This window comes from Sciurus carolinensis, chromosome 8 (assembly GCF_902686445.1).
Source record: "Sciurus carolinensis chromosome 8, mSciCar1.2, whole genome shotgun sequence".
Lineage (NCBI taxonomy): Eukaryota > Metazoa > Chordata > Mammalia > Rodentia > Sciuridae > Sciurus > Sciurus carolinensis.
The window spans coordinates 24,265,144-24,288,062 of NC_062220.1; the positions used below are offsets into that span (position 1 = coordinate 24,265,144).

At 39.4% G+C, this 22,919-nt stretch overlaps 1 protein-coding gene across 3 annotated transcripts in view; it reads left to right on the plus strand.

Moving 5' to 3' along the window:
* Ube2h (ubiquitin conjugating enzyme E2 H) overlaps nt 1–22,919 on the plus strand; it is a 99,780-nt gene that overhangs the window by 70,987 nt on the left and 5,874 nt on the right. For 2 of the 3 annotated variants that reach the window (XM_047560260.1, XM_047560262.1), the window contains 3 exons: nt 4,961–5,000; nt 6,232–6,284; nt 20,524–20,652. In XM_047560260.1, the coding sequence (XP_047416216.1) occupies nt 4,961–5,000; nt 6,232–6,284; nt 20,524–20,652 (222 nt within the window). The remainder of the gene's footprint in view (nt 1–4,960; nt 5,001–6,231; nt 6,285–20,523; nt 20,653–22,919) is intronic. The other variant, XM_047560261.1, reaches the window with a different exon arrangement.

The window sequence follows — 22,919 nt, forward strand, 5'->3', positions numbered from 1 at the left end:
AAAAAAAAAAAGACTTGCTGCTTCCTTTTATCGTGTTTCAAAAAAAAAAAAAAATTTTTTTTTTTTTTTTTTCCAAAATATGTTCTCTTAAAACATCTTCAAAATAGTTCCTGGTTGAATGGGAACAAGTGTTGGGAAAATTTTCTTTTTGCAGACATATTCATTAGTGTGGTGATAGTCTTGCCAAAAGGAAGGAGAACATGCCAGGGCAAACACTGGGTCCTGAGAATGTTCCTTCTCTGAATTCCTAGCCTGTTCTTTCCCAGTCTCCTCCCCTCCTGGTCCAGAAGTTCCATTGTTGGCATCGTTGTCCAGAATGCAAATGACTGCCAGAAATAGTGCCCACAGCTTGTTCAAGAACAAATGTAAAGGAGACATGCTCCTTTCCATGGACTGACTTTGGAAATATATATATATATTTTTTTTTTTTTTTTTTTTTTTTTTTTTTTTTTGGGTGCTGGGGATCGAACCCAGGGCCTTGTGCTTACAAGGCAAGCACTCTACCAACTGAGCTATCTCCCCAGCCCCTATATATTTTTTTAACAATTAAAAAAAACTTGGAATAAGGAGAGAGATCATTTTAGTTTAGAAAAGATTTTTTGATAGCATTGGTCTGGCAGTGTCTTCCTCAAAGGCAAGCTTAAAACTCTGATTCCACTTACTTTGAAAGAGTCAGTAGGTTTTATGACTCTTTGTGGCATTTTAGCATGTGGTAGTTCTGTATTGTATTCTCCAGAATACTTCCATAACTAAAAATGCTGCCTTACAGACCAGCTTTCTTTAAGGACTTTAGCATTGGACACTGCCTTAAGCTCCAGTCTCAGAGCTCTGTTCATTATAGTTAACTCCTAGATTTTTGGTGTCAATAGGGCCTTTAGAAATAGAATAAGAGTGGAATTGTGGAAATCCAGCTATTTTTCTTTATAGGTAAAGAAGCATACCCCAGAAATGATGTAACTGACAATTCTGTTCAGAGCAGAATTGGGGTTAGAACCCTTGTTTAGTACTTTGGTGTCTGCTTCTGCCCTGTGTTCCAGAGCTCATATGATATTTTAGTCTTAGGGCACTGGGGACTGGGCCCAAATTCACTTATTACTAAAGCATATGTTTACTAAGTCCTTTTTGGCCCTTTTTATTATGTACTCCTAGATTCTACCGAGCCAATTCTAGATTTAATTGAAAACAGTGTAGAAACTATATTGATTCCAAATGTACTCTCCAGGCCATGGTCAACAAGGGAAGCACTTTAATCTTTTAGAGATAGTTTTGATAAACATTTACTACAGCTGTTTTCTTGATTTACACCTTTAAGGTGCCCTGTGGCATCAAACTGTTGAAGCTTAATTCCCTTCTAGGATTCTCATTCCATTTTATGTAAGATCTGCCATTCCTCATCTTCCTTCCCCAACACTGAGCTGATTGAGCTCTTCTCCAATTAGCCTTTTTTTTTTTTTTTTTAAAGGATATGAATACCATATTAGTAGTCAGACACTAGCCTCAGTGACTTTCCATCTCCCTCAGAATGAAAGCATCCTTAAAAGAGCCCTCAGTGCTGATCACCTCTCTAGCCCACTTCTGATCTTGTATCCCTTACTCCATTTCAGTGTCACTAATGCCTTTGTTGTTCTTCAAATGCATTAAGGAAACTCCTGATGTGCTTTGCACTTGACCATTTGGGCTGAGCTCTTCCCCTTAGAACCGAATGTTGCTCTTGCCTCTCCTTGAGAATAAGGCACCTTCTCAGGAAGGCCTTCCTTTACCATCTTCTTTGAAATTGCAACCCCACCCCAACCTTCCAATTTTTTTTTTTTTTTTCTCTCTGTAACACTAGCTGCCTTATAACCTAGCACTTACTTTGTTTCTGCAGGTGATTCTCATCTGTACCCAGCTCTGGGAACTTTTGCCATAAATACTGCTTCACTAGGTATTAATTTTGAGGGTTCTAGCAGAGGCAGAATTTTAAGTACTAAGAACATACGACTTTTCCCGGAGTAGGACCAAATACTTTTCCCATGTAGACCACATAGTGGCTCAACATTGTTTCCCACTCATCAGAAAGTTTCTTGGCTGGGGAGGTAACTCATGAGTGAGGTTTCATCTCTGGCATTGAAAAAAAAAAAAATCCTTGCATTTGGATTAGCAGCATATTCCTAATATATAACTGATCTTGAAGATGACTTGCCTTACAACCCAAGGGTTTTCTGATTAGTGCTGTGTTATACACTTGTAATCCCAGAAACCAAGGCAGGAGGATCACAGATTTGAGGCTGCCCTTGACAACTTAGCAAGACCGTGCCTCAAAATGAAAAGGGCTAGAGAGGTAACTCAATAGTAGAAGACCCCTGGGTTCTATCCCCAGTACCACCCCTCCCCGCAAAAAATTGTTTTAAACAAGAGGAATTGAGATGTGAACAGGTAACATATCTCTTAAAAGGGTTCAGCACTGGTTAACTCATGTATCATTAGGTCTACTTTAGGAGACTTGAATATTGTTCATGATCTTTTTATTTGAAAGGGGTTTTTTTATATTAGGGATTAAACCCAGGGCTTCACTCAGGGTAGGCAAGCACTCCACCACTGAGCTACAGCCACAGCCTTTTTTTGAGACAGGGTTACACTAAATTGCCCTTGCTGAACTTGAACTTGGAGGTTGAACACCTCAACCTCCCAAGTCATTGACATTAAAAACCTGCACCTCTGTGCCCACACTGAAAGTGTTTTTTGTTTAACCATTGATGTTACACTTGTAGAAATTTAGGAGAGTCAGAAGAGAGAGATCGTGGGGGAGTCTCTCAAAAACAGCTACTATTGACACTCGCCTTTCACATCTCCACAATCCCATTTCTGGTTCAAGGGTGGCAGAGGGAGTGATAGGTCATGGAAAGTACAGTGGAGAAAATGTCTGCACCATCATGAATTGGACACTGCTAGTCTTTGGTCCATATTTGCTTCCAGTTTATCTGTGTGTATGGTTGTATTGGAAAAAAAAAGTAAATAATGTACAAGCACTTTATCCCTTTTTAAAAGGAATATGGTGTCAGTTAAATCATTTTTAACCATCATTTCCTCTTCTGTTCCCTATTGCCACCATGACCATGGCCCTGTACCCTACATGAAATATTTTTCCAACTTTGATATGTTTTTCCATGGAGAATAAGAGTTATTGCTTTATTTTATTATGCTGTAAATATATCATTGTTATCTGGCTTTTTTTTTTAAACTCAGCTTTAGATCTAAGTTGGTACGTATTGATCTAGTTGATTATGTTTGGCTGTATAGGACTCCCAAGTATATATGGGTGTTCTGTCATTCATCTCGTGTTCATGGGGTTGACTTTCATTCTAGGCTTTTATAAACAATGCTGCTATGAATACCCTTATGGGTCATCTGGAACTTTTCCCCCTGCTTTTTAATACTTAGGCATGATCATGTCTATCAGCTTATTATGATTTCTTCATAAACCATATACCTGTTAAGTATAGACTTTAAAACATCTTTAATTTCCTTAATGAAAAGTTAATATTGAACACGGCTTTTTGTGTGTGGGGGGGGAATCAAAGTAATTTAAACATTGCAGGACCCTCTTCATTATAGTAGATAAAACTGTTGCAGTACAGAGTACAAAAGGATGTAAAAACAAATTGAAGCAGGATTAGTATTTGAGTAGCTAGAGCAACCAAAGACTATATTCTTTTCCCCCAATTGTTAATTTGAAGAAAGTTTCTAAGATTTTTGGAGGTAATGTCAATAGCAACTGACTTGCGGCTCCTCCTGCAATGCAGTGCTGCCTCTATCTTTAAGACTTTTCCCCTCTCCACATGCGTTCCCCTTGTCCATACCTTGTATGCATTGCACTTATTCCTTCCTGGCTCTTGTCCTCTTTAGTGATCTCTTGAAGAATAGTGTATTTTTTTATTTTTTTTATCCTAAACAAGCACAATGACTGCCATGTAGGTGCTTCTGGTAGGTTTTGAATGAGAGAGTGAACCTGTGGGGACGGGTGAAGGAAGGTGGGGTTGGGACATGCCAATGGCAAAAAGTGCCTCAGTAAGGAACTTGAATTTACTACAAGTTTAGAATGGAATCCTAAATAAGGAAACGAAGTGGAAAGAATGACAAAATGACAACTTTGACAGTAGATCTCTACTGTAGAATATTGTCATTTGCATATACAAATATTGATTAAATCATTTATTCTAAATTAGAAAATGATTTCTCCTTGCAATTTAAATAGCAATGCATTAAAATCTGTACTTGTTTTTTAGAATAAATTTTAAAAACTTAAATCCCTGACAGATACAGCTATCTTTGAGAATTTTTTTAAACTCCTTGTGTCTCATTTCTTAGTTGCCTCAATTTTAATCAAGATTAGGTTTTCTTGAATGAGTAGACAAAAATTAAAGGAAATATTTTGGTCACTTCTTGTGAAATCCTTTTAGTTTGCAAGTGGTGTTCCTCCAGCGTTTCAACAGCTTCATTCGTGTTCTGCACATGGTGTAGCCTAATAATGACGGTAAATGAGCCTCAGAAGGAGAAGTTCAAGTGCAGAACCTCCAGATTGGAGCTTGAACAATAAAACTGTGTAGGGGGGGTGGGGGGTTGTCAGTGAAGTTTCTTAACATTTATCACAACACTAGTTATAAATCAGTATTAAAAATTCTTCTTTGGAGAGTTCCTTCATAGCTCAGGAAACAATTGCTTTTAAGATTATTTTGTATAAAACTGCATTGTTCCCCCAAATTTGCTTGTTTGTTAATAGAACTCTCATATGTTTTAGTTAATTGGAGTCAACAGGAGAATACAGTCTTATCAATAGCCAGTGATCTGAGGTTAAAAGTATTGGTTTATGAGTATTGTCACCTTTTTCCTTATCATACTGAAGTTGTTCTAGTGCTGACAAACTTTAAAACGCATTGTTCTCTGAATATTTTTTGCTGCTAATTAACATCTCTTTTTACAGGATTCATGAATAAAATTTTCCATCCCAACATTGATGAAGCGTAAGTAACTATTTAAAAATGTTTACATTTTAGCAGCAACTGCTCTTGATTAGAGTTCCTCTTTCTCTCCTGGTTATGAAAGAATCCATAGTTATCATTTTGGGTTTTATGGGGGAGGTGGACTATGAATGGTCATTTAAATTGTAGAATTCTAGTGATATGCTATTCTAAACCACTGAGCTGTGGTTCACCTGTTGGATTGCTTTTTTCATTGTCATGCCTGGGTCCTTCGCTTCCCTTGATATCCAGCTAACATTTATAATATTCCACGTCTCTGTTCTCATTTTATAGACACAGGTCAGAGATCTGTTTTCAGCATACAGATTTGCTATTTTTTAGACCTTAAAAGTATTTCTTAGTTCTTTAGAGAAAGGCAAATATGAATGACTAGTTTCATTTCAGTTATGAATCTTAATTTTCCTTTTCTTGTATTAGTGGTATTTTAAAATGATTCCACTGTAGCCTATTTTATCCCTCCAGTGCTGCTTAGGATACGTGATCATTTGGACTGCAGTTTTGCTTTTCACAGCATTCCATTTTGCCCTCATACCGCTTACCTGTGAGCTTTTTCTGAACTTAGCGTGAGTAGGTTGTATAAGTACATTGTGTCCCTTTGTGCTTTAATATTTCAGCATATCAGTCATCCTAACAAGAATATTTTCCTACATAATCAAAGTAGTTTCCAGATTCAGGAACTTAATGTAATACTTTATTGCCATATTGTGGTAATGTACTTTTTAGTACTTTTTCCCCCTTTTAGTAAAAGATTTAGTTCAGAACCACATATTGCATATGTTTGTCATGTTTCTTTAAAATTACTTTCATCTAGAATATAGACAGTTTATTTTATAAGTTGTCCCTCAGTTGTCTGTTTCCTTATTAGTTTCAGGGTATGCGCTCACTTCACCACATAGTGAAAATCTGTTTCTCAGGGTGTCACAACTCTGTCTGCCCCTGTTCCCAATGTTAATTCTGACCACCTGGTTCAGGTGTTTATTGGTTTCTTTGTTGTATAATTATTTTTCCTTTTCAGTCTGTAAGGAGACACCTATGACCTTGTAAATATTTTACTGCTCATCATACTTTGCCCCATTTGTTTGTTTGTTTGTTTTTAAATTTAAGGATCTATTAAAAGTATTATTCTTGATAAATAAAATTAGTTGCCAGATACATGCAACTAACTTTCTGATTTTTTTTTTTTTTTAAATGCCATTCTTTCCATCTGTTTCAGGTCAGGAACTGTGTGTCTAGATGTAATTAATCAAACTTGGACAGCTCTCTATGGTGAGTTTGGCCATGGAATACCTTTTGGAGATGTTGAGACACTGCTTAAGAAAATGTTTGGGGGGCTGGGGAGATAGCTCAGTTGGTAGAGTGCTTGCCTTGTAAGCACAAGGCCCTGGGTTCAATCCCCAGCACCCAAAAAAAAGAAAAAAAAAAAAATGGTGTTTCTTCTCTGGTTTAAGATGCTTTGTTGGGGGTGGGAAGGAATTTTGAGGGACTGAATGATAGTGTGTTCAGTGAAAAAATATATTCTATAAAATACAAGCTTCTGTTTAGCAGTGCAAGTTTAAAGTAATTTTGAGAGATTCTGAACTTAAGGCATACGTATAATAGGCACACAAGTACATATGTGGACATTTTAAATATGTGTATATTCAGAAGCACATTGTATATCCATGTTTATATGTAATATGGTTTAGTTTTAGAAAAACTCTTAGGAATGTCCTTCTGAAATGAGATGAATGGTGTAAGTGGTTTCCAGGAATCGTCTCTTTCAAAGGCCACAAGCTCTTATAACCCATCTTTTGCAGTGAATCAACAAATGAATGGCCCATCTGCAAAACACTAAACTGAAAATCAGAGATATGAGACGTATCAAGCCTTTTCTCCTTGAGCTTGTGACCTGGTTGGGGAGCTGAATATTTTGGAGTATATTTGAAATTAGAGATAAATCTGTTTGTTCTACGCATATGTCAGAAATTCTCAGACCAGACATTCCTTGCTCTGGTGGTTCCCATGAGATTCCTCTGATTCTCCTGTTGGCAGTCATCATAGATACCCTCATATTTTGTAGTTCTTTCTGGCCCAGTTTTATTTTGCACCCTGTATTTGTTGGTTTTACCTTCATTTTTTGGTGCTGCTAGCTTGTGTCCTGCCTTAAAGATTGTCAGGTGCATGTCTTGTCTTAAAAGTCCTGGGACTCTTAGTGCAGTCCATTATGGTTTGCAAGCGTGAGTGGTAGAACAGTTGCTGAAGGGCACAAGACAGCTTCCTTTAGTTGAAGAGTCGGGAGACATTTTAATGGTCTAAGGTAGGTAAGGCATCTCCCAGATATCTTTGTGCTAGTTAGTGAATAAGAATCATAAAGGAGGGTTGGTGGTCAGCACGCACTTAACCCTCCAACCCCATTCTGCTGGTCAGGAATTATTTCCTCTATTTGCAGTTCTCTTCCCTGATCTTTGTGTGATTTGTACCTTCTTTTCTCACCTCAACCATGACTTCTTCAGAGAAGCCTCCTTTTCCTAACCACTCCATTGTACAGTACCTTACTTTAAGTTTTTAAAACTCACTTACAGTTTCTTCTGTCCTGTTGTGTTAAAAACTCCACAAGAATAAGGACTTTGTCTTGCTGCTTGTCTGCACATAGACACATTCACACACCTAAAACCATGCCTCGTGTACAGTACAGGTTCAACTCTTTGCTAACTTAAATTAATCATGCCCACTACTGTTGAGAGTTTTAGGGAGATGGTGGCTTAAGGAGGCAACAAGAGAGAACATATACTGTGAGTTGATTAAATGGATTCCTTTTAAGATTTTTGGAGGTTTAAAAAAAAATGTCTCATGGCAGGCTGCCTGGACTATCTGATGTAATGATGTATTTTCTTAAACTACTTTCACATTTTAGAAATGTGTACATATCAAAATACTGCAAGCTGGTTTCAGTTACAATGACTTTAGATTGACTAAGATCTTTTTTTCTAGAAGAGGTTTGCTGATTGTCAAATACCTCATGTCTCAGGACAAATTTTTTAATAACTGCTTTATTGAATCACCCACTGAAAATGTGTAATTCAGTAGTATATTCAGCTATGAACAACCATCACCAGACAATTCAGAACATTTTCTTAAAAGAAACTCATGCTGGGCACAGTGACACATACCTGTAATCCAAGTTCCTTGGTAGACTGAGGCAGGCAGATTACAGGTTTGAGGCCAGGCTTGGCAATTTAGTGAGGCTGGGGATGCAGCTCAGTTACACAGTGCCCCTGGGTTCAATCCCTGATACTGCAAAGGGAATGAGGGAAGGTCGCGTCTTTATACTTATTCCCTCCCCGACCCTCCACCCCAGCCAGCCCTAGGCAACCACTAATCTACTTTTTATTTCTATAGAGTTGTCTGTCCTGAACATTACTTATCAGTGGAATTATATAATGTCTTCTTTTTTGACTTGATTCTTTTAATTTTGCATAATGTTTTCAAGGCCCATCCCTGACACAGCATATATCAGAATTTCCTTTTTATGGGCAAATAATATTCCCTTGTTACCACATTTTGTTTGTGTTTATCAGATGATGGACATTCAGATTATTTCCACTTTGGGCTATTGTGAATAATCCCTTGGTAAATATTTGTGCACAAATCTCATCGTGGACATAGGTTTTCGTTTCTCTTGAGTATGTACCTCAGAGTAAGTTTGGTAGGTGATATGGTAACTGTTTTCCTGTTTGAGGAATGACGGTCTATTTTCCAAAGTTGCTGCACCATTTTCACATTTCTATCAGCTATATGAGTGTCAGAACAGATTTTAAAGCAGAAGCCAACGTAACTAAGGTTTTATTACATTTATAAAATGTTAGATATGTTCTTGCATTTGCAAAGCATTTAATAAGCAGCAGGAATTAAACCACAGGCCAGGTGTGATGGCCTCTACCTGTAATCCCAGCAACTCGGGAGACAGAAGGATTGCAAGTTTGAGGCCAGCCTCATGAACTTAGCAAGACCCTGTCCCAAAATAAAAAGGGCTGGGGATGCTGCTCAGTGGCAGAGCGCCCCTAGAGTCAATCCCCAGTACCACAAAAGAAAAAAAGCGTTAATAGAAACAGAAAGCAGATTTCCACATTGCATCTGTATGAGTTATTCTAACTGTTCCATAACAAGAGTATGGGTACACTAACATTACAGGTAAGTGCTGGAAAACACAAATATTTCCAGTTTGAACAAAAGCATACTGAGTAGCTGGGTGCAGTAGCACATGCCTGTAATCCCAGCAGCTCAGGAGGCTGAAGCAGGAGGATCACAAGTTCAAAGCCAGCCTCAGCAACTTGGCTAGGCATTTAGCAACTCAGCAAGACCCTGTCTCTACATAAAATACAAAATAGGACTGGGGATGTGGCTCAGTGGTTAAGTGCCCCTGGGTTCAATCCTTGGTTCAAAAAAAAAAAAAAAGTATACCAACTATGGGAAAACTGATGACATTTTACTCAATAGTTTCTCAAGAAAATTCAACATTTCTTCCATGGGACATTTTAGAAGCAGGCTAATATAACATATATAAAAGTACTGGTAGAAGTGATGCAGGCCTGAAATCTTAGCTGCTCAGGAGGCTGAGGTAGGAGGAAGATTGCAAGTTTGAGGCTAACCTGGGCAACTCAGTGACTCAAAACATAAAAATGGCGAAGGATGTAGCCCTGGGCTCAATTCCCAGTCACACGTACAGTACTGGTAAGAAGAGTTGGTTCAAATGACCTTGAAGGGTTTTTTTTTTTGTTTTTGTTTTTGTTTTTTGTTTTAAAGACTTTTCTTGATTTGAAATGAATTTTTATTACAAACTGCTGAAGCTCTGGCATTGAAAGTTAGAACATAATTGATGAATTCTGAATCACTCATTTCCTACAGTGATTCTTAAGAGAGTCTTAGTTCAAAGGACGAAAAACAATCTAATACTAAATAACTAACAGGAGAAAGTTGGCATATTAGCGTAATTATTCAACTGAAAAGCAAAAGGCTTAGCCTGGCACCTGAAACTTGTTTCAACACCTACCCCTACTATATAATATGGTGAGTAGCAGGGAGTTGGTTGTGAAATTTCCTGCAGTTCACTTTGCTCCAGGCGTGTGCTTTGCAATGGGTATACATATGTGTAGTATAAAGTTTATATTACACTTATTATAACCTGATATTAAAAATGTTTATCTTTTTGGTAAATTTAGTCCTCTATCTCCCCAGAGAAAATTGATTGCTGGCAGCCCATTTGACATATGGCTTCTGTTTTCATCCTGTTTTCCTCTTTGCCAAGTGTATGTGCAACTTGTTCATTCAGAAGTTCAAAATTGGCATAATCATAGTTTAATTACCCAGTAATTTTTAATTTTATTTAACTCTGCAAGAGAACTAATTATAGTGGGTAATACAGTTAATTTTATAAAGGTGCTTGTCATCAGTTGAAAGTTATCTATTGCTACTCTTGTGACTTTAAAAGGAAAGTAGCAGGTGACAAAATTATTTATTTTGGCTTCTTGCATGATAGCATCTTTTCTTACCATCCTTTCTGTTATTCCAGACAGCTGTGATAAAAGCACAGGGAAACTTAAAATGCAGCCAAGGGGATCTTGGATTTCAGTTTCAAAAACAAATGTAATTTTAAGAACTGATGGAAAGAGTTCATTAAGCCGTGGGGTAGCTTTTTAAACCCTCCTTTGATTTTGTCATTTTCTGATTTTCTCCAAAATGTATTTTATCCTCAGTTGTACTCCTCTGGGGCTGCGGCACCGTCGCTGCAGTGCCGTGTGATATCATTCGTGCTGACATCTGCACTTATATTTCTCTCTCCAGCCTCCATTGTGATCATCCCCATTTGACTGGCAAATTACTTGTGTTGTGGATTCTACAAATAAAGTGGAAGACTATTTTCTTATAAAATAAGTTTAAGCTTGTTAACCAGTAAACACTACACTCCCACTGTTTCTTTGCTGAGGAGAAAAATAACATTTAGAATATTACTTCATTAGTAATCTAGGGCATTCTTAACAGACAAATGAAATTGACTACCACAGAAGGAATGTGTCAGGAACTGGGAGATTAGGCAAGAGAAACAAACTGATTAGGAAAAACTTAAGACATAGATTTATTATCTCACTTTTTCAGCTAAGCAACCTGTGCATCTTCCCTAATAATTCAGATTTTGGCTCAAGGTAGTTGTTTCTTTAAATAATGGTTTGTGTTGCATTAGTACATGCTGTTTCCAGACATTGTAGTGTCATCACACTGATAAGAAATCTTTGTGCTCTCGGATGATTGATTGGCCAACAGCTACACTATTGAATAGGTTCCAGAACTCAGTATTCGGTATTGATCCATCCATGTTGGAATCACAGACATCATCCTGCCTTTGGAGTGGCTGGGTGTCATTCTGAGTCTCATAGAGGTCAGGTAGAGCCGTTTCTTTTCAGTACTTAGGAGTAATGTCACCTATCATAAATAAAGAAATATGACTATGCTAAGTTTTGGATTTGTTGACTTCAGCAATACAGGTTACCTCCTTGACCAACCTCCTTTATCTGCTTGGAAATCTTCAGAGGTGGTGTAAATATGGGATTCAGGAATTCAGTTAGTTATCCCAGGAAAATGGAGTCTTTGTGGGTTGAACACTTAGTCAAAATTCAGTAGAAATACCAAGTTCAGCCTGGTGTGGTGGTGCACACCTTTAATCCCAGGAACTTGGGAGGCTGAAGCAGAAGGATATCAAAGTTCAGGGCCAGCCTGGACAACTTAGTGATTCCATGTCTCAAAATAAAAAGGACCAGGGATATACCTCAGTGGTAGAGTGCCCCTAAGTTAAGTCCCTAGTACCATTCAAAAACCATTCAAAAAAAAAAAAAAAAAAAAAAGGAAGCAGAAGGAAGACATACCATATTTGGTGGTCAGCATTATAATGGAGTGGTCCAGGCTTTGTGGATCATGGAACATGATGGTTCTGAAAGACAGTCACAGCTGTGTTCTGCTTTCTTGGGAGCTGTAGTTTTCAGGGCTCAAGTTTCATTCTTAATGATATGGATAAGTAACCTTGATTTGTTTTCCTTTGCTTGTGATTACAACATGTGAGTAAAGTCTTCCCCATGCATGAACACTTACGATTGAATGACATTGTCTCTTGTTATTCTTTTCTGGCATTAACAACAACTAAATTATTACCTAGTAATTAAAAGCTTTAATAAGGAGTTTTAGTGTAACTGTAAGAATACCTAGCTAGCTAATTACACATTAACTACTTTCATTTCAGAAAAGTTAATAACAAGTCCTATTACTGTATTTTTAGCTTGCAATCTCTTAAGGTAAGCAAGGGCACATAAGGTTCGAACTAGAATGACCTCTAAAAAATACCTCAGTAAGGTGAGAAATGTTTTGAGATTGGCAAAGCAATGAACAGCAGTTTCAGTGAACAAGAGCTGTTTGATCTATTCTGATCTATGTAGGAACATTCATTTTCTTCTGTAGACTGTGCAACTTAAATATATTGGGTGGGGATGTTGCTATTAGGCAATGAATAGGAAATGATTTGGTAACTGGGTTTGGAATGCTTTAAAGTCATCCATGTTACATAACTACACACCTCATGTTGGTGACCTGGTACTTCAGAAATATCCACTCTTCTCTAGGTTTTAGTACCCTGCATCTTTGACATTGCCCTTTTCCCACATACAACAGAACCATTTCTAAGCTTAGAATATTTAAAAGCCAAAGTGCTACCACCAAGTGACATTAAATATATCATGTAAAAAATTTCTTTTGAGTTTTTAAATAATCCTTAATCCCTGCTAGTAGCAGAAGAGTTGTGAGGAGGAAGGTGTTATGATTTGTTTTGGGGTTTGCCTGCATCGAGACCTTTAAAAAGATCCACGAACTAGCATGGATTATGAGTTCAGACCTTTTGTATAGTTTATCCACACATAAGACCCTCTCAGTTCAGTAGTTATGTACACTCTTTAATTTACCTTTTAGCAAATTGGTGTTGGTATGTACCATGGTATTTGTTGCTTGTTAGCATTCAGCAAACTATATCTGGCATGACAAATTGTGGCCAATGGGACCTGTACTGTGGCACCACAGGAGGTCATTGTGGGTGAACTGTTCCAGCTTGCACCTTTGTGTCCTCGGAACAGAGAAGTGGGCTCTTGTTTGTTGAATTTGGGTTCAAAATAATCATTTTAGAGAATCTTACTCTAAATCTTAAAAACCTTCTCTTTTGAAGTCTGCCTGCCTATCTGAGGGTATTCCTGATAGGCTTTATTGAAGTTTTAAAGCCCCTTGGTGTGTTGGTCATCTGCTTATCCCAAGATATATTTTCCTCCAGTGTGTAACAACTGCCCAGTTGTGGACAATGCAGGATTCTCTGGTTGATGGGGTACGTAGGTTTTTAACCCTTTTTTTTTTTTTTTTTTTTTTTTTAATACTTGGAATTGAACCCAGGGGTACTTTACCACTGAGCTCTGTCCCCATCAACCCTTTCTCTTTCTTTTTGTTTTCGGTACCGGTGATTGAACCCAGGGGCACTTAACTACTAAGCCACATCCCCAGCCTTTTTAAATATTTTATTTAGAAACAGGGTCTTGCTGAGTTGTTTAGGGCCTCGCCAAGTAGCTGAGGCTTTGAACTTGTGATCCTCCTGCCTCAGCCTTGCCACCATGCCCACTCCTTTCTATTTTTTGATACAAGGTCTCACTAAGTTACTAAAGCTGGCCTCCAACTAGTGATCCTCCTGCCTCAGCCTTTAGTCACTAGGATTATAAGAATTTCGGTTTTTTAGTGTTCATAGATGTAAGCAAGAAAGTAAAAGGGGGAGGGAGGCAAGAATGGAGGAAGGATGGAATGTATAGAGGAAAATAAGAGGTGGGGAGGGGGCCGGGGGATGGAAAGATAATGGAATGAGGCAAACATCATTACCCTATGTACATGTATGATTACACAAACAGTGTGACACTACTTCGTGTACAACCAGAGAAATGATAGTTGGTACCCCATTTGTGTACAATGAATCAAAATAAAATAAAACAAATACATTATTATGCAACTTCTTAGGAATGGCCAAAAGAGCAAAAGATGACGATGTGTTAATTAACCCAAGATTATTACATATAAAGGAAATCTGGAAGTCTTATTTACTCTAATTCCAAACTTTCCTCTCCCCTTGGTATGAGGAAGAGAAGTTAAATTAGACCAATGCTTGACCCCTGAGCTACAACCCCAGCCCTCAATCTTACCATCCAAAATTTGGCTACCTGGGTTTTATACATACAGTAGATGCCCTCCTCCCACCAAAAAAATAAACTTGTCTAAAGAAAGAAATTACATTTTTGTGGTTGGCTTTGTTCCTTTGTCAATTGATGACTTGCTTGGCAGTTGATGGTGATGAATTCAACAGTTTCTTATAAGATGGGCAGAAGTTAGCCTAGGGTATTTGGAAAGGTGAGCAATTGATTTTCCCTAGTAATAAGAATATGAATAACATGGTTGAAATTCCCAGGTGGCCACAGCTTCTTTAGCCATTAGTTTCAACTGTACTGGCCAGAAACCCAGGGAATGAGATCTGTGTAAATCACAGAGGGAATCCTCAGTTCTAGACCATGAGAATTGACCCGTTGTGGGTTTTGTGCACTGTTCCCTTTCTAATTGTGAGCAGGATGTTTTAATATTTACAACTAGGTGTCAACCCTTCTCCTTACTAAATTACAGAACAGGTAGATACCTTAGAGACAGACCGCCCTTGGTTTTCATCTTGGGCAGAAAGAAGTCCTCCACCAGAGGGAAGAGGGACAGAATTATAAATTTGGTAGCATGCCTCTGAAGTAGGAAGAGGTTTGAACATGAGCAAGGGGAACTTGGCCTTGATGAGAAATTACCTGATTGTTTTAAGGAAGTTTTTTTCTGATTACAAAAGGAAGAGTTTGGAACCCTGAGGCCATCCAGAAGATGGCTGCCTTGATCCAGGCCTGGAATATAGATGGGGCTTGACAAGACATGCTGAGGAGAAGAGGAACTAGAGGTGTTTTGTCAGAGCTCTTGGCAAGTCTGGGGAAACTGAGTGTTGTATAAGAAGAAAGCCTAACTACCTTTCCTCTGGAGATTTGGAGCCCACGGGCGAGGGTGTTGCAGTTAATCTACTCTCTTAGGAGGGAATGGGTTTCCGAGAGGTAATTTTAATGTCAAGTCTGATAAAACTGGAAATGTGAAGGACGGGTTATAAAGGTTTGGTAATCATAACATCATTCTTTAAAATTATATGACTTGATCCCCCCCCAAAATAAGTAAAATAAACTTTTAAGAATAGGCTTCTCAAAGTGAGAGGATACAAAACTAATTCTTAAAAATACCTCAGAATTTACACTGCTGTACAGGGGACTGCTATCTTTTCAAATAAGTTTTTTTAAGTTACTTTTTTGTATGTAAAAAGGAGCCTAACACATGGGCATCCAGGGGACAGGAGAAGTAGAAAGGGGAGTGAGTGAGGTGACTTTTGAGAAAGTAGGAATGGCTTCAATTATTCTTGACACCTAGTTGTAAATATTATTTGATAGTGGTATTTTCTGAGTTATAGCTTTTTTTTTTTTTTTTTTTTTTAAGTATTAAATCTGAAAAACAGAGCCAGGCACAGTGGCACACGCCTGTAATCCCATCAGCTCTGGAGGCTGAGGCAGGAGGATCACATAGTCTTATCAACTTAGCAAGGCCATAAGCAAATTAGTGAGACTGTCTCAAAACAAAAAAGGGCTGTGGATGTGGCACAGTAGTTAAGTACACTGGGGTTCAATCCCTGGTACCTTTAAAAAAAAAAAAAAAAAAAAAAATCTAAAAAACAAATGAAGATCCTGCAAATACTAGTCCCTAAGATGACTGCCTGCTTGCTAAGTGAGGCCTGCTTTGAACATCCACAGCAGTTTAACCTGAAGAAAGCAATTTTTTTTTCCAGTGTGACTTATTTTAATTAGCATATAATCCTTAAGAGTTACAGGTAGCTGAAATTTTTACTCTTAAGAGATGTTATATCCCAGCAGCTCAGGAGGCTGAGACAGGAAGATAGAGAGTTCAAAACCAACCTCAGCAATGGTGAGGCACTAAGCAACTCAGTGACACCTGTCTCTAAATAAAATACAAAATAGGGCTGGGGATGTGGCTCAGTGGCTGAGTGCCCCTGAGTTCAATCCCTGATTCCTCCCCCCCACCCCACCCCCACCAAAAAAAAGAGATTACATTTGTATTAATATTGTAGTGTAGTCCCTTGGTGCAGTTTGAAGCAGATGTTAGAGTCATTTTTAGCAATGTGTACTACTTCCTGATAAGGAACCAGCAGTATTATACTTCTCTTTTGCAGAAATTGAGATGCAGAGAGGAAGAGACCTGCCCAGGGTCAAAGAGCAAGTCAGGGAAGGCCTGAGATTAGACTAGGTTTTCATTCATTGCTCACCACTGAGGAACTAACTTGCATTTTGCTGAAATCTCCATCCTAATGGAATTTGCTCTGCTGGATACCCACATTGTGTTAGGCAATGTGTGCCCTGCCATTCTCTAAAGCAACCTTTTAATGCCTCTGGAATGGATCCACCTTTTCCTGCCTATGGTTTGGCATACCTCCACCTGAAGAAGGTGGTTGTGACTTCATTGTGCATAAAGAAGATAGACTTGGGGAAGGCTGCTCAGCCAGAGCCTCTTCAGCTCAGCTGCCAAACCTATGTTCTTGCCAAAGAACCCACAAGCAAATAGCCACACCCTTCCCGTTTGGTCTTTGGGGGTAGGGGCCACATGGGCTAGTGTCCCCGGCTGCTCATTTAGGCTCAGATATTTGTATCATGTACGTGCAAAGGCCAGCTAGTCATTAAGTTGGAAGCCCTGGGGTAGGTATGACGCCTCAGCAAGTACATCTTGAAAGAGCTTTTTGGGTGATTTCTAATAAACAGCCAAGACTTAACTCACCCAGCAGCCACTGCTCCAGATTAAGTGAGGTAAATGATGCTGCTTTTAATGAGAAATCATTATTTGAGTGTTTAAAAAATATGAACATAAATCATTAGTTCTTATACCTTAACTGAGGCAAGAGTGTCACAGTCACATGAATGCTGTAGAACCGCTCTTTAGTACCTGCGGATTTAGTCTCAGGCTTATCAAAAATCATGCCTCACAGGGATCTTGGGTCGGCCAGAAGTGGAGGTAGCTGACTGTAATCGCTAGATTGGGTGTACTGAGCTGCTGCATACCCAGCTCTTTTATTAAATTTGAGACAGGGTGTCACAAGCTGGGGATGTAGCTCCAATGGTAGAGCACTTGCCTAGCATGTACAGCGCTGTGGGTTCATCTCCAGTACCACACACAAGAAAGAGAGACAGGGTCTTGGTGAGGCTGGCCTCAAACTTGCCATCCTTCTGCCCTCAGCCTCCCAATTTGCTGACATTTTAGGCATGTGCCACTGTGCCATTCCAACATCTTTATCTTAAAAGTAGGTTATCTGCATATTTAAGAGATATCCTTTTTGGGAGGATTCTGGCTGCTTAGCACCCTTATTAGCCACTTTGAGGAAGTTTACACTGTTTTATAGCAGCCAGAACCAGAACATCTAAGCCTGCAGAAGCTATTGTCTTCACCCAGAGACAAGCTGTGGGCTTTCCTTTTCTGCTCTTCTGTTTTGTAGGTGTGACTCAGTGCGTCTGTAAAAATGGATCAAAAGTGTGTTAACACAGGAAGGAAGAACTAATAATTAAGGGCTCTTTTACTTGTTTGGAACAAACACATAGGCACAGCCACTTATTGGTAGCTTGAAGAAACTTAAAGGTAGTAGGGAAGGGTATAAAATCTCTTCCTGGGACCCAGGAAACCCCTGGTTATGTAATATGTTGTTTGCAATATCTCTAGCCCTGAAGCACTTCTCGGTGTTACTTACAGAGAATAGAACCTATACTTTGTAAAGGTTTCTGGTGTTTGGTAGGTGTGGTCAGCAGCTAATCCTTCTGAGTGGCACCTGTAACAACATGGCAGAAACAAGCATATTGCTTCTGAGAAAGAGCTTAGAGCTTGTCCTGCTGGACCTGAACTTGTAGAAAGGGGTGGGCTTGTCTTTAAGCCATGGACTTTGGCTCCCCTGCCCGAGAAGGTATGTAGTTTTGCTGCAGAGCTATTGGGAGCTTGTGCCACAGTGAAAGTTGAGACATTCCCCCTCTCCTTTTTTTAATCCATTAACAGTGGTAGCATAGTGGATACTCCCAGGTTTGAACTCCAGCCTTTTGGACAAGTTACTTAACTTCTGTGTGCCTGGGTTTCTTTACATGTAAAATGGAGAGTTTGTGAATCTTAGTTTGCTCACTTCTTGGTATTTTCTGTCGTTACCTTAAAAAACTCACCTACCAACCCAAGGATTAAGAGAGGAAAGGAAAGGGTGGGTATGGTGGTGCACAACTGTTATCCCAGAGACTGAGGCAGGAGGATTGCAAGTTCAAAGCCAGCCTCAGTAATTTAGCGAGACCCTAAGCAACTTAACAAGACCTTGTCTCAAAAGAAAAAAATTTTTTAAAAGGACTGGGAATGTGGCTCAGTGGTTAACATGCCTTTGGGTTCAATCCCTGGTATCCAAAAAAAAGATGGGTATGGTGGTGCACACCTATAATCCCAGTGGCTCAGGAGACTGAGGCAGGAGGATTGAGAGTTCAAAGCCAGCCTCAGCAAAAGTGAGGTGCTAAGCAACTCAGAGACCCTGTCTTTAAATAAAATACAAAATAGGGCTGGGGATATGGCTCGGTGGTCAAGTGTTCCTGAGTTCAATTGCCAGTACCCTCCCAAAAAAGGAGAGCTGCTTGGTTTTAGTATCTAGCTGTTAAGGGCCTCTGTACATCATTCTCTAGACCTGTCTCCTAATACAGCATCTTCCAGCCATTAGTGGTCATTAAAATTTAACTTGGATTTAAATAAAATGAAAATTTTATTCACATAATCATTCTAGCCATGTGACTGGTGGCTACTGTTTTGGACAGTGCAGGTAGAGAACATTTTCATAACTGCAGAAAGTTCTGTTGAATGGTGCAGCTCTAGAGTATTCTAACAGCTCAGTTTCTTAAACTTACAGTGGTCAGGAAGAGTCACCTCTTAAGTGGAGGGTTTTCTAGAGCAGAGTGTAACAAACAGTCTGCTAGGTTTTCTAGGTAGTTTTATTGGCATACAACCACGTCCATTGGTTTAGCTGTTATCTTTGACTGCTTATGTGCTATAGTAGCAGAACTGATGGTTGAATACAGATGTAAGGGGCCCACAGAGCCTAAGGTATTTACTGATACTTTGCAAAAAGCTTTGCTCACCCCTTCTCAAGAGCCAAGTTCCTCAGCCTCAGCACTATAGCTCTGGTCCAGAATATTGTTTGTTATAGGGGGCTGTCCTGTGCACCGTGGGATGCTTCAACAGCGTCCCTGGACTCTACCCACTAGATTCCAGTAGCAGCCTCTAGTTGTGATACCAGAAATGTCTCCAGTCATTGCCAGATTCCCCTGGGGAGCAAAACCCCTGGTTAAAAAACCGTGACTCTCAAGTGATGTGACTTGGCAACACATTCACATGTAACTCTGCATAGAAGGCTCATTGTAAAAACAAAAATAGAGCTGAGTGCAGTGGCACATACCTATAATCCCAGGGGCTCAGGAGGCTGAGGCAGGAAAGTCGCAAGTTTGAGGCCAGCCTCAGCAATTTAGTGAGGCCCTATCTCAAAATTAAAAAGTACTGGGAATGCAGGTGGGTGATAAAGTGCCCTTGGGTTCAATCCTTAGTACCAAAGAAAAGAAGTCAATGAGAATTAAAATGTCAAATCCTGTGCAATTTTGTTCAGTTCTTAGAAGAGCTGACACTTGAATACTTTTAGAGGATTTTAAAAGTTGTAGAAGATGGCTATTTTAAGAAACTGCTCATTTTGTAAGACTACAGGGTGCTGTAGAGTATTGGCACAAGTTTTAATAATATATGCAGTGTTTCTAAATTTTCATTTTGGAAAATAGAGTGACTTAGAATTGGAAAGTTGGGACTGGGGATGTGGCTTAGTGAAGAGTGTTTGCTGAGCATTTCGAGGCCCTGGGTTCCATCCCAGTACCACAAAATTAAATTAATAATTAAAAAAAATTTTTTTTAAAGAACTGCCTTTCAAAGCAAATATCAGGTATATCTGAATCTGGTTCTTCAAGTTAAAATGAAATTGGGCATGGTGGCATATCCCAGTGACTCAGGAGGCTGAGGCAGGAGGATTGCAAGATCTAGGCCAGCCTGGGCAACTTAGACCCTGCCTCAAAATTTAAAAATAAAAGGACTGTAATAAAAGGACCTATGTGTAATGTAGGTCACTTATAGTGGAACATACTTTTATGGAAAGTCATCCTCATGTAGTTTAAGAAAAAAATCTGAGAAGGTAAGCAGGTTTGACTACTGAATTCAGTTGAGGTTTAGGTGAACTTGCATGTTCCTGTTCCCATGCATGAAGGGCTTGTTTGTTTGTCTGTTTCAGATCTTACCAATATATTTGAATCCTTCCTGCCCCAGTTGTTGGCCTATCCTAACCCCATAGATCCTCTCAATGGTGATGCTGCAGCCATGTACCTCCATCGACCAGAAGAATACAAGCAGAAAATTAAAGGTAAGAAGGTACATAGTTTAAACTCTAGTCAAAAGAACTTAAATCATTTCAAGTCTTAAGCTGCTTAGTTCCTCAATTTTTCTCAGACCTAAAAAGAGACAGCTGTAGCACTTGCCAGCCTCTAGTTGATAGTTGGCTTGCCCTTAGGATTTAGAATCCTTTTTCCTCCCATGATTAAGACAGTTTGCATACTAATGGGGCTGAAATTTCTTTAAAAGGAAAATGTGTGAAAGAAGGCTAAAGCTCCAGTGGTTTACTGATGTTCATTGACTTTTCCACCTCTGGAGTTTGAGAACTTTCACACTGGAAAGTCTGGATATATAGCGCTCCATTAAAAAAGAGAAGAAATTCAGTTGGTGAAAGTGCACCTGCTCTTAATGAATGGCGGGCACTGGCACCCTCCCAGTTTTAATACAGCTTTTCCATCTGCATAGGCTCCACAATGTCGGCTTCCTCAAAATGTGTGGTCCTCTGAGGTACATTTGTAAGAGACTACAGTAGTTTTATGAGAGCTTGAATATATAGGTCTTATTTGTAGTCCTTAAGTCTTAACTGTGTCAGGCATAAGACAAACAGGAGCATTGGGGGTATTTATTGAACAGTGATTTTTTTTCTTCTATTTCCTCATTTTCTATAGGTCTCTGTAGGGTATTGTTCGGTGCTTTTGTTTAGATAAAGTAGAAATAAATCTAGTATAATTAATTTACTCAGGTTGCAAATACTTCACAAATTAATATTTAATGTATGTAGCACAGTATCTGCATATCCAAGTGAACAGGTATTCCAAAAAAGAGGCAGTTTCAAAAAAGTTCTGTTATGAGAAACATATTAAAATTTTGACTTAGGAATCACTTAACAGTGTCTGCAAAACAGATATCTCAGTGCAGAATATATTTCTGTGGTTCTTGTATTCATTATGCCTCAGCAGTTTAGCATGAGCCCAATTTTCGTGCGTATCTGCTCTGATCCCAGTTACAGAAGGAACCCATTGTTAATTGGTGATCATTTTATCTTCCTGATGCCCTGAGGACTCTGGCCTTCAGACCTCAGTGATCCCTGCCTCCTGCTGTGCCTTTGTTATATAGCCCTCCCACCTTCTTTGTCCACATAGGAGTAAGAGGTGTCCCACTTTCTTTCTTAAACTCACTCCCCTCACCAACCTGTGTTTTGTTCCCCCAGCTGTCCCTTCCTCCTCTATCCCTGACTGTCACAGCTGCCTTGTTTCAAAGCCTTTATCTGCTCCTGTCGGCTCCGTCAGGACTCTTGCTGCCTGTTTCATTTTCAAACTTCCTGCTTCCTTGCCTTAAACTCCGCAGTTGTTTCTCCATTTCTGCTGAATCTGTGACCTCATTTCTTCCTGATGCTGTGGACCCTTCTCAAGTTCCATTTTCTTGAACCTCTGTGCAACTTTGATCTTTTACTCCTTTCCTTTCTGAAAATTTCTCATTTCCTAAACGTGACCATTCCCTTGTGTACTGGTCCTTAGAGCCCCTCTGTTCCCCACTGGGGAGCTGTCCACTTCTCTCAACTTCAGGTGCCCCTGCAGGTCGAAGCTTTCCAAATGTGTGTGTCCCAGCCTGACCCTTTCCCAGTCTACCTGCTGGAAATGGCCATTGTGTGGCAGTCACCACAAACACAGTACATTTACCTCACGGCAAAGCGTATGTACCCTTTTCCTATCCTGGACATTGGTCAGTGCCATTTTAGAGTGCACATTTGAAATACAACCTGAAAACAGGTTTAAATGTTGAACAGCCTGAAGAACTGGGCATCCTTGCAACTGTCTAAAGATATGTCACTTTCTGCTCAAAAACCTTTGCTGAGTGGCATAAAGTCTGCCATTGCAGGCTCTCTGGTACTGAGGTAATCAACATCTTCGCCTTTACTTCTCTAAATGTATCACTATGTGACAATTCAGTTGGATGAGTTTCAGGTACCCAGGTATATTCTTTTCTTTTGTTAATCATGGGTAGTTCCAAACCTATATAAAAACACTTAATTACCATGAGCCACTATTGACCTATATGTCAATGAAGCAAAACCTCACTATTCTGCCTTATGTGCTTCAGATTTCTTTCAAGAAAGAAGACACATAGTTCTCTTTTGATACTGTACTCTCACATCCCAAGCCTGTCCCCTAGAATGGCCTGTCCTGTGGTGTGACTGGCAGAGCTTGGGATCTGTGTGGCTGTGACCCCCTCCCAGGGCCTGCTGATTCCTTCCCAAGCTGCTTCCCTGCTAGCGCTTGAGCTGCCTCCCAAGTGCCA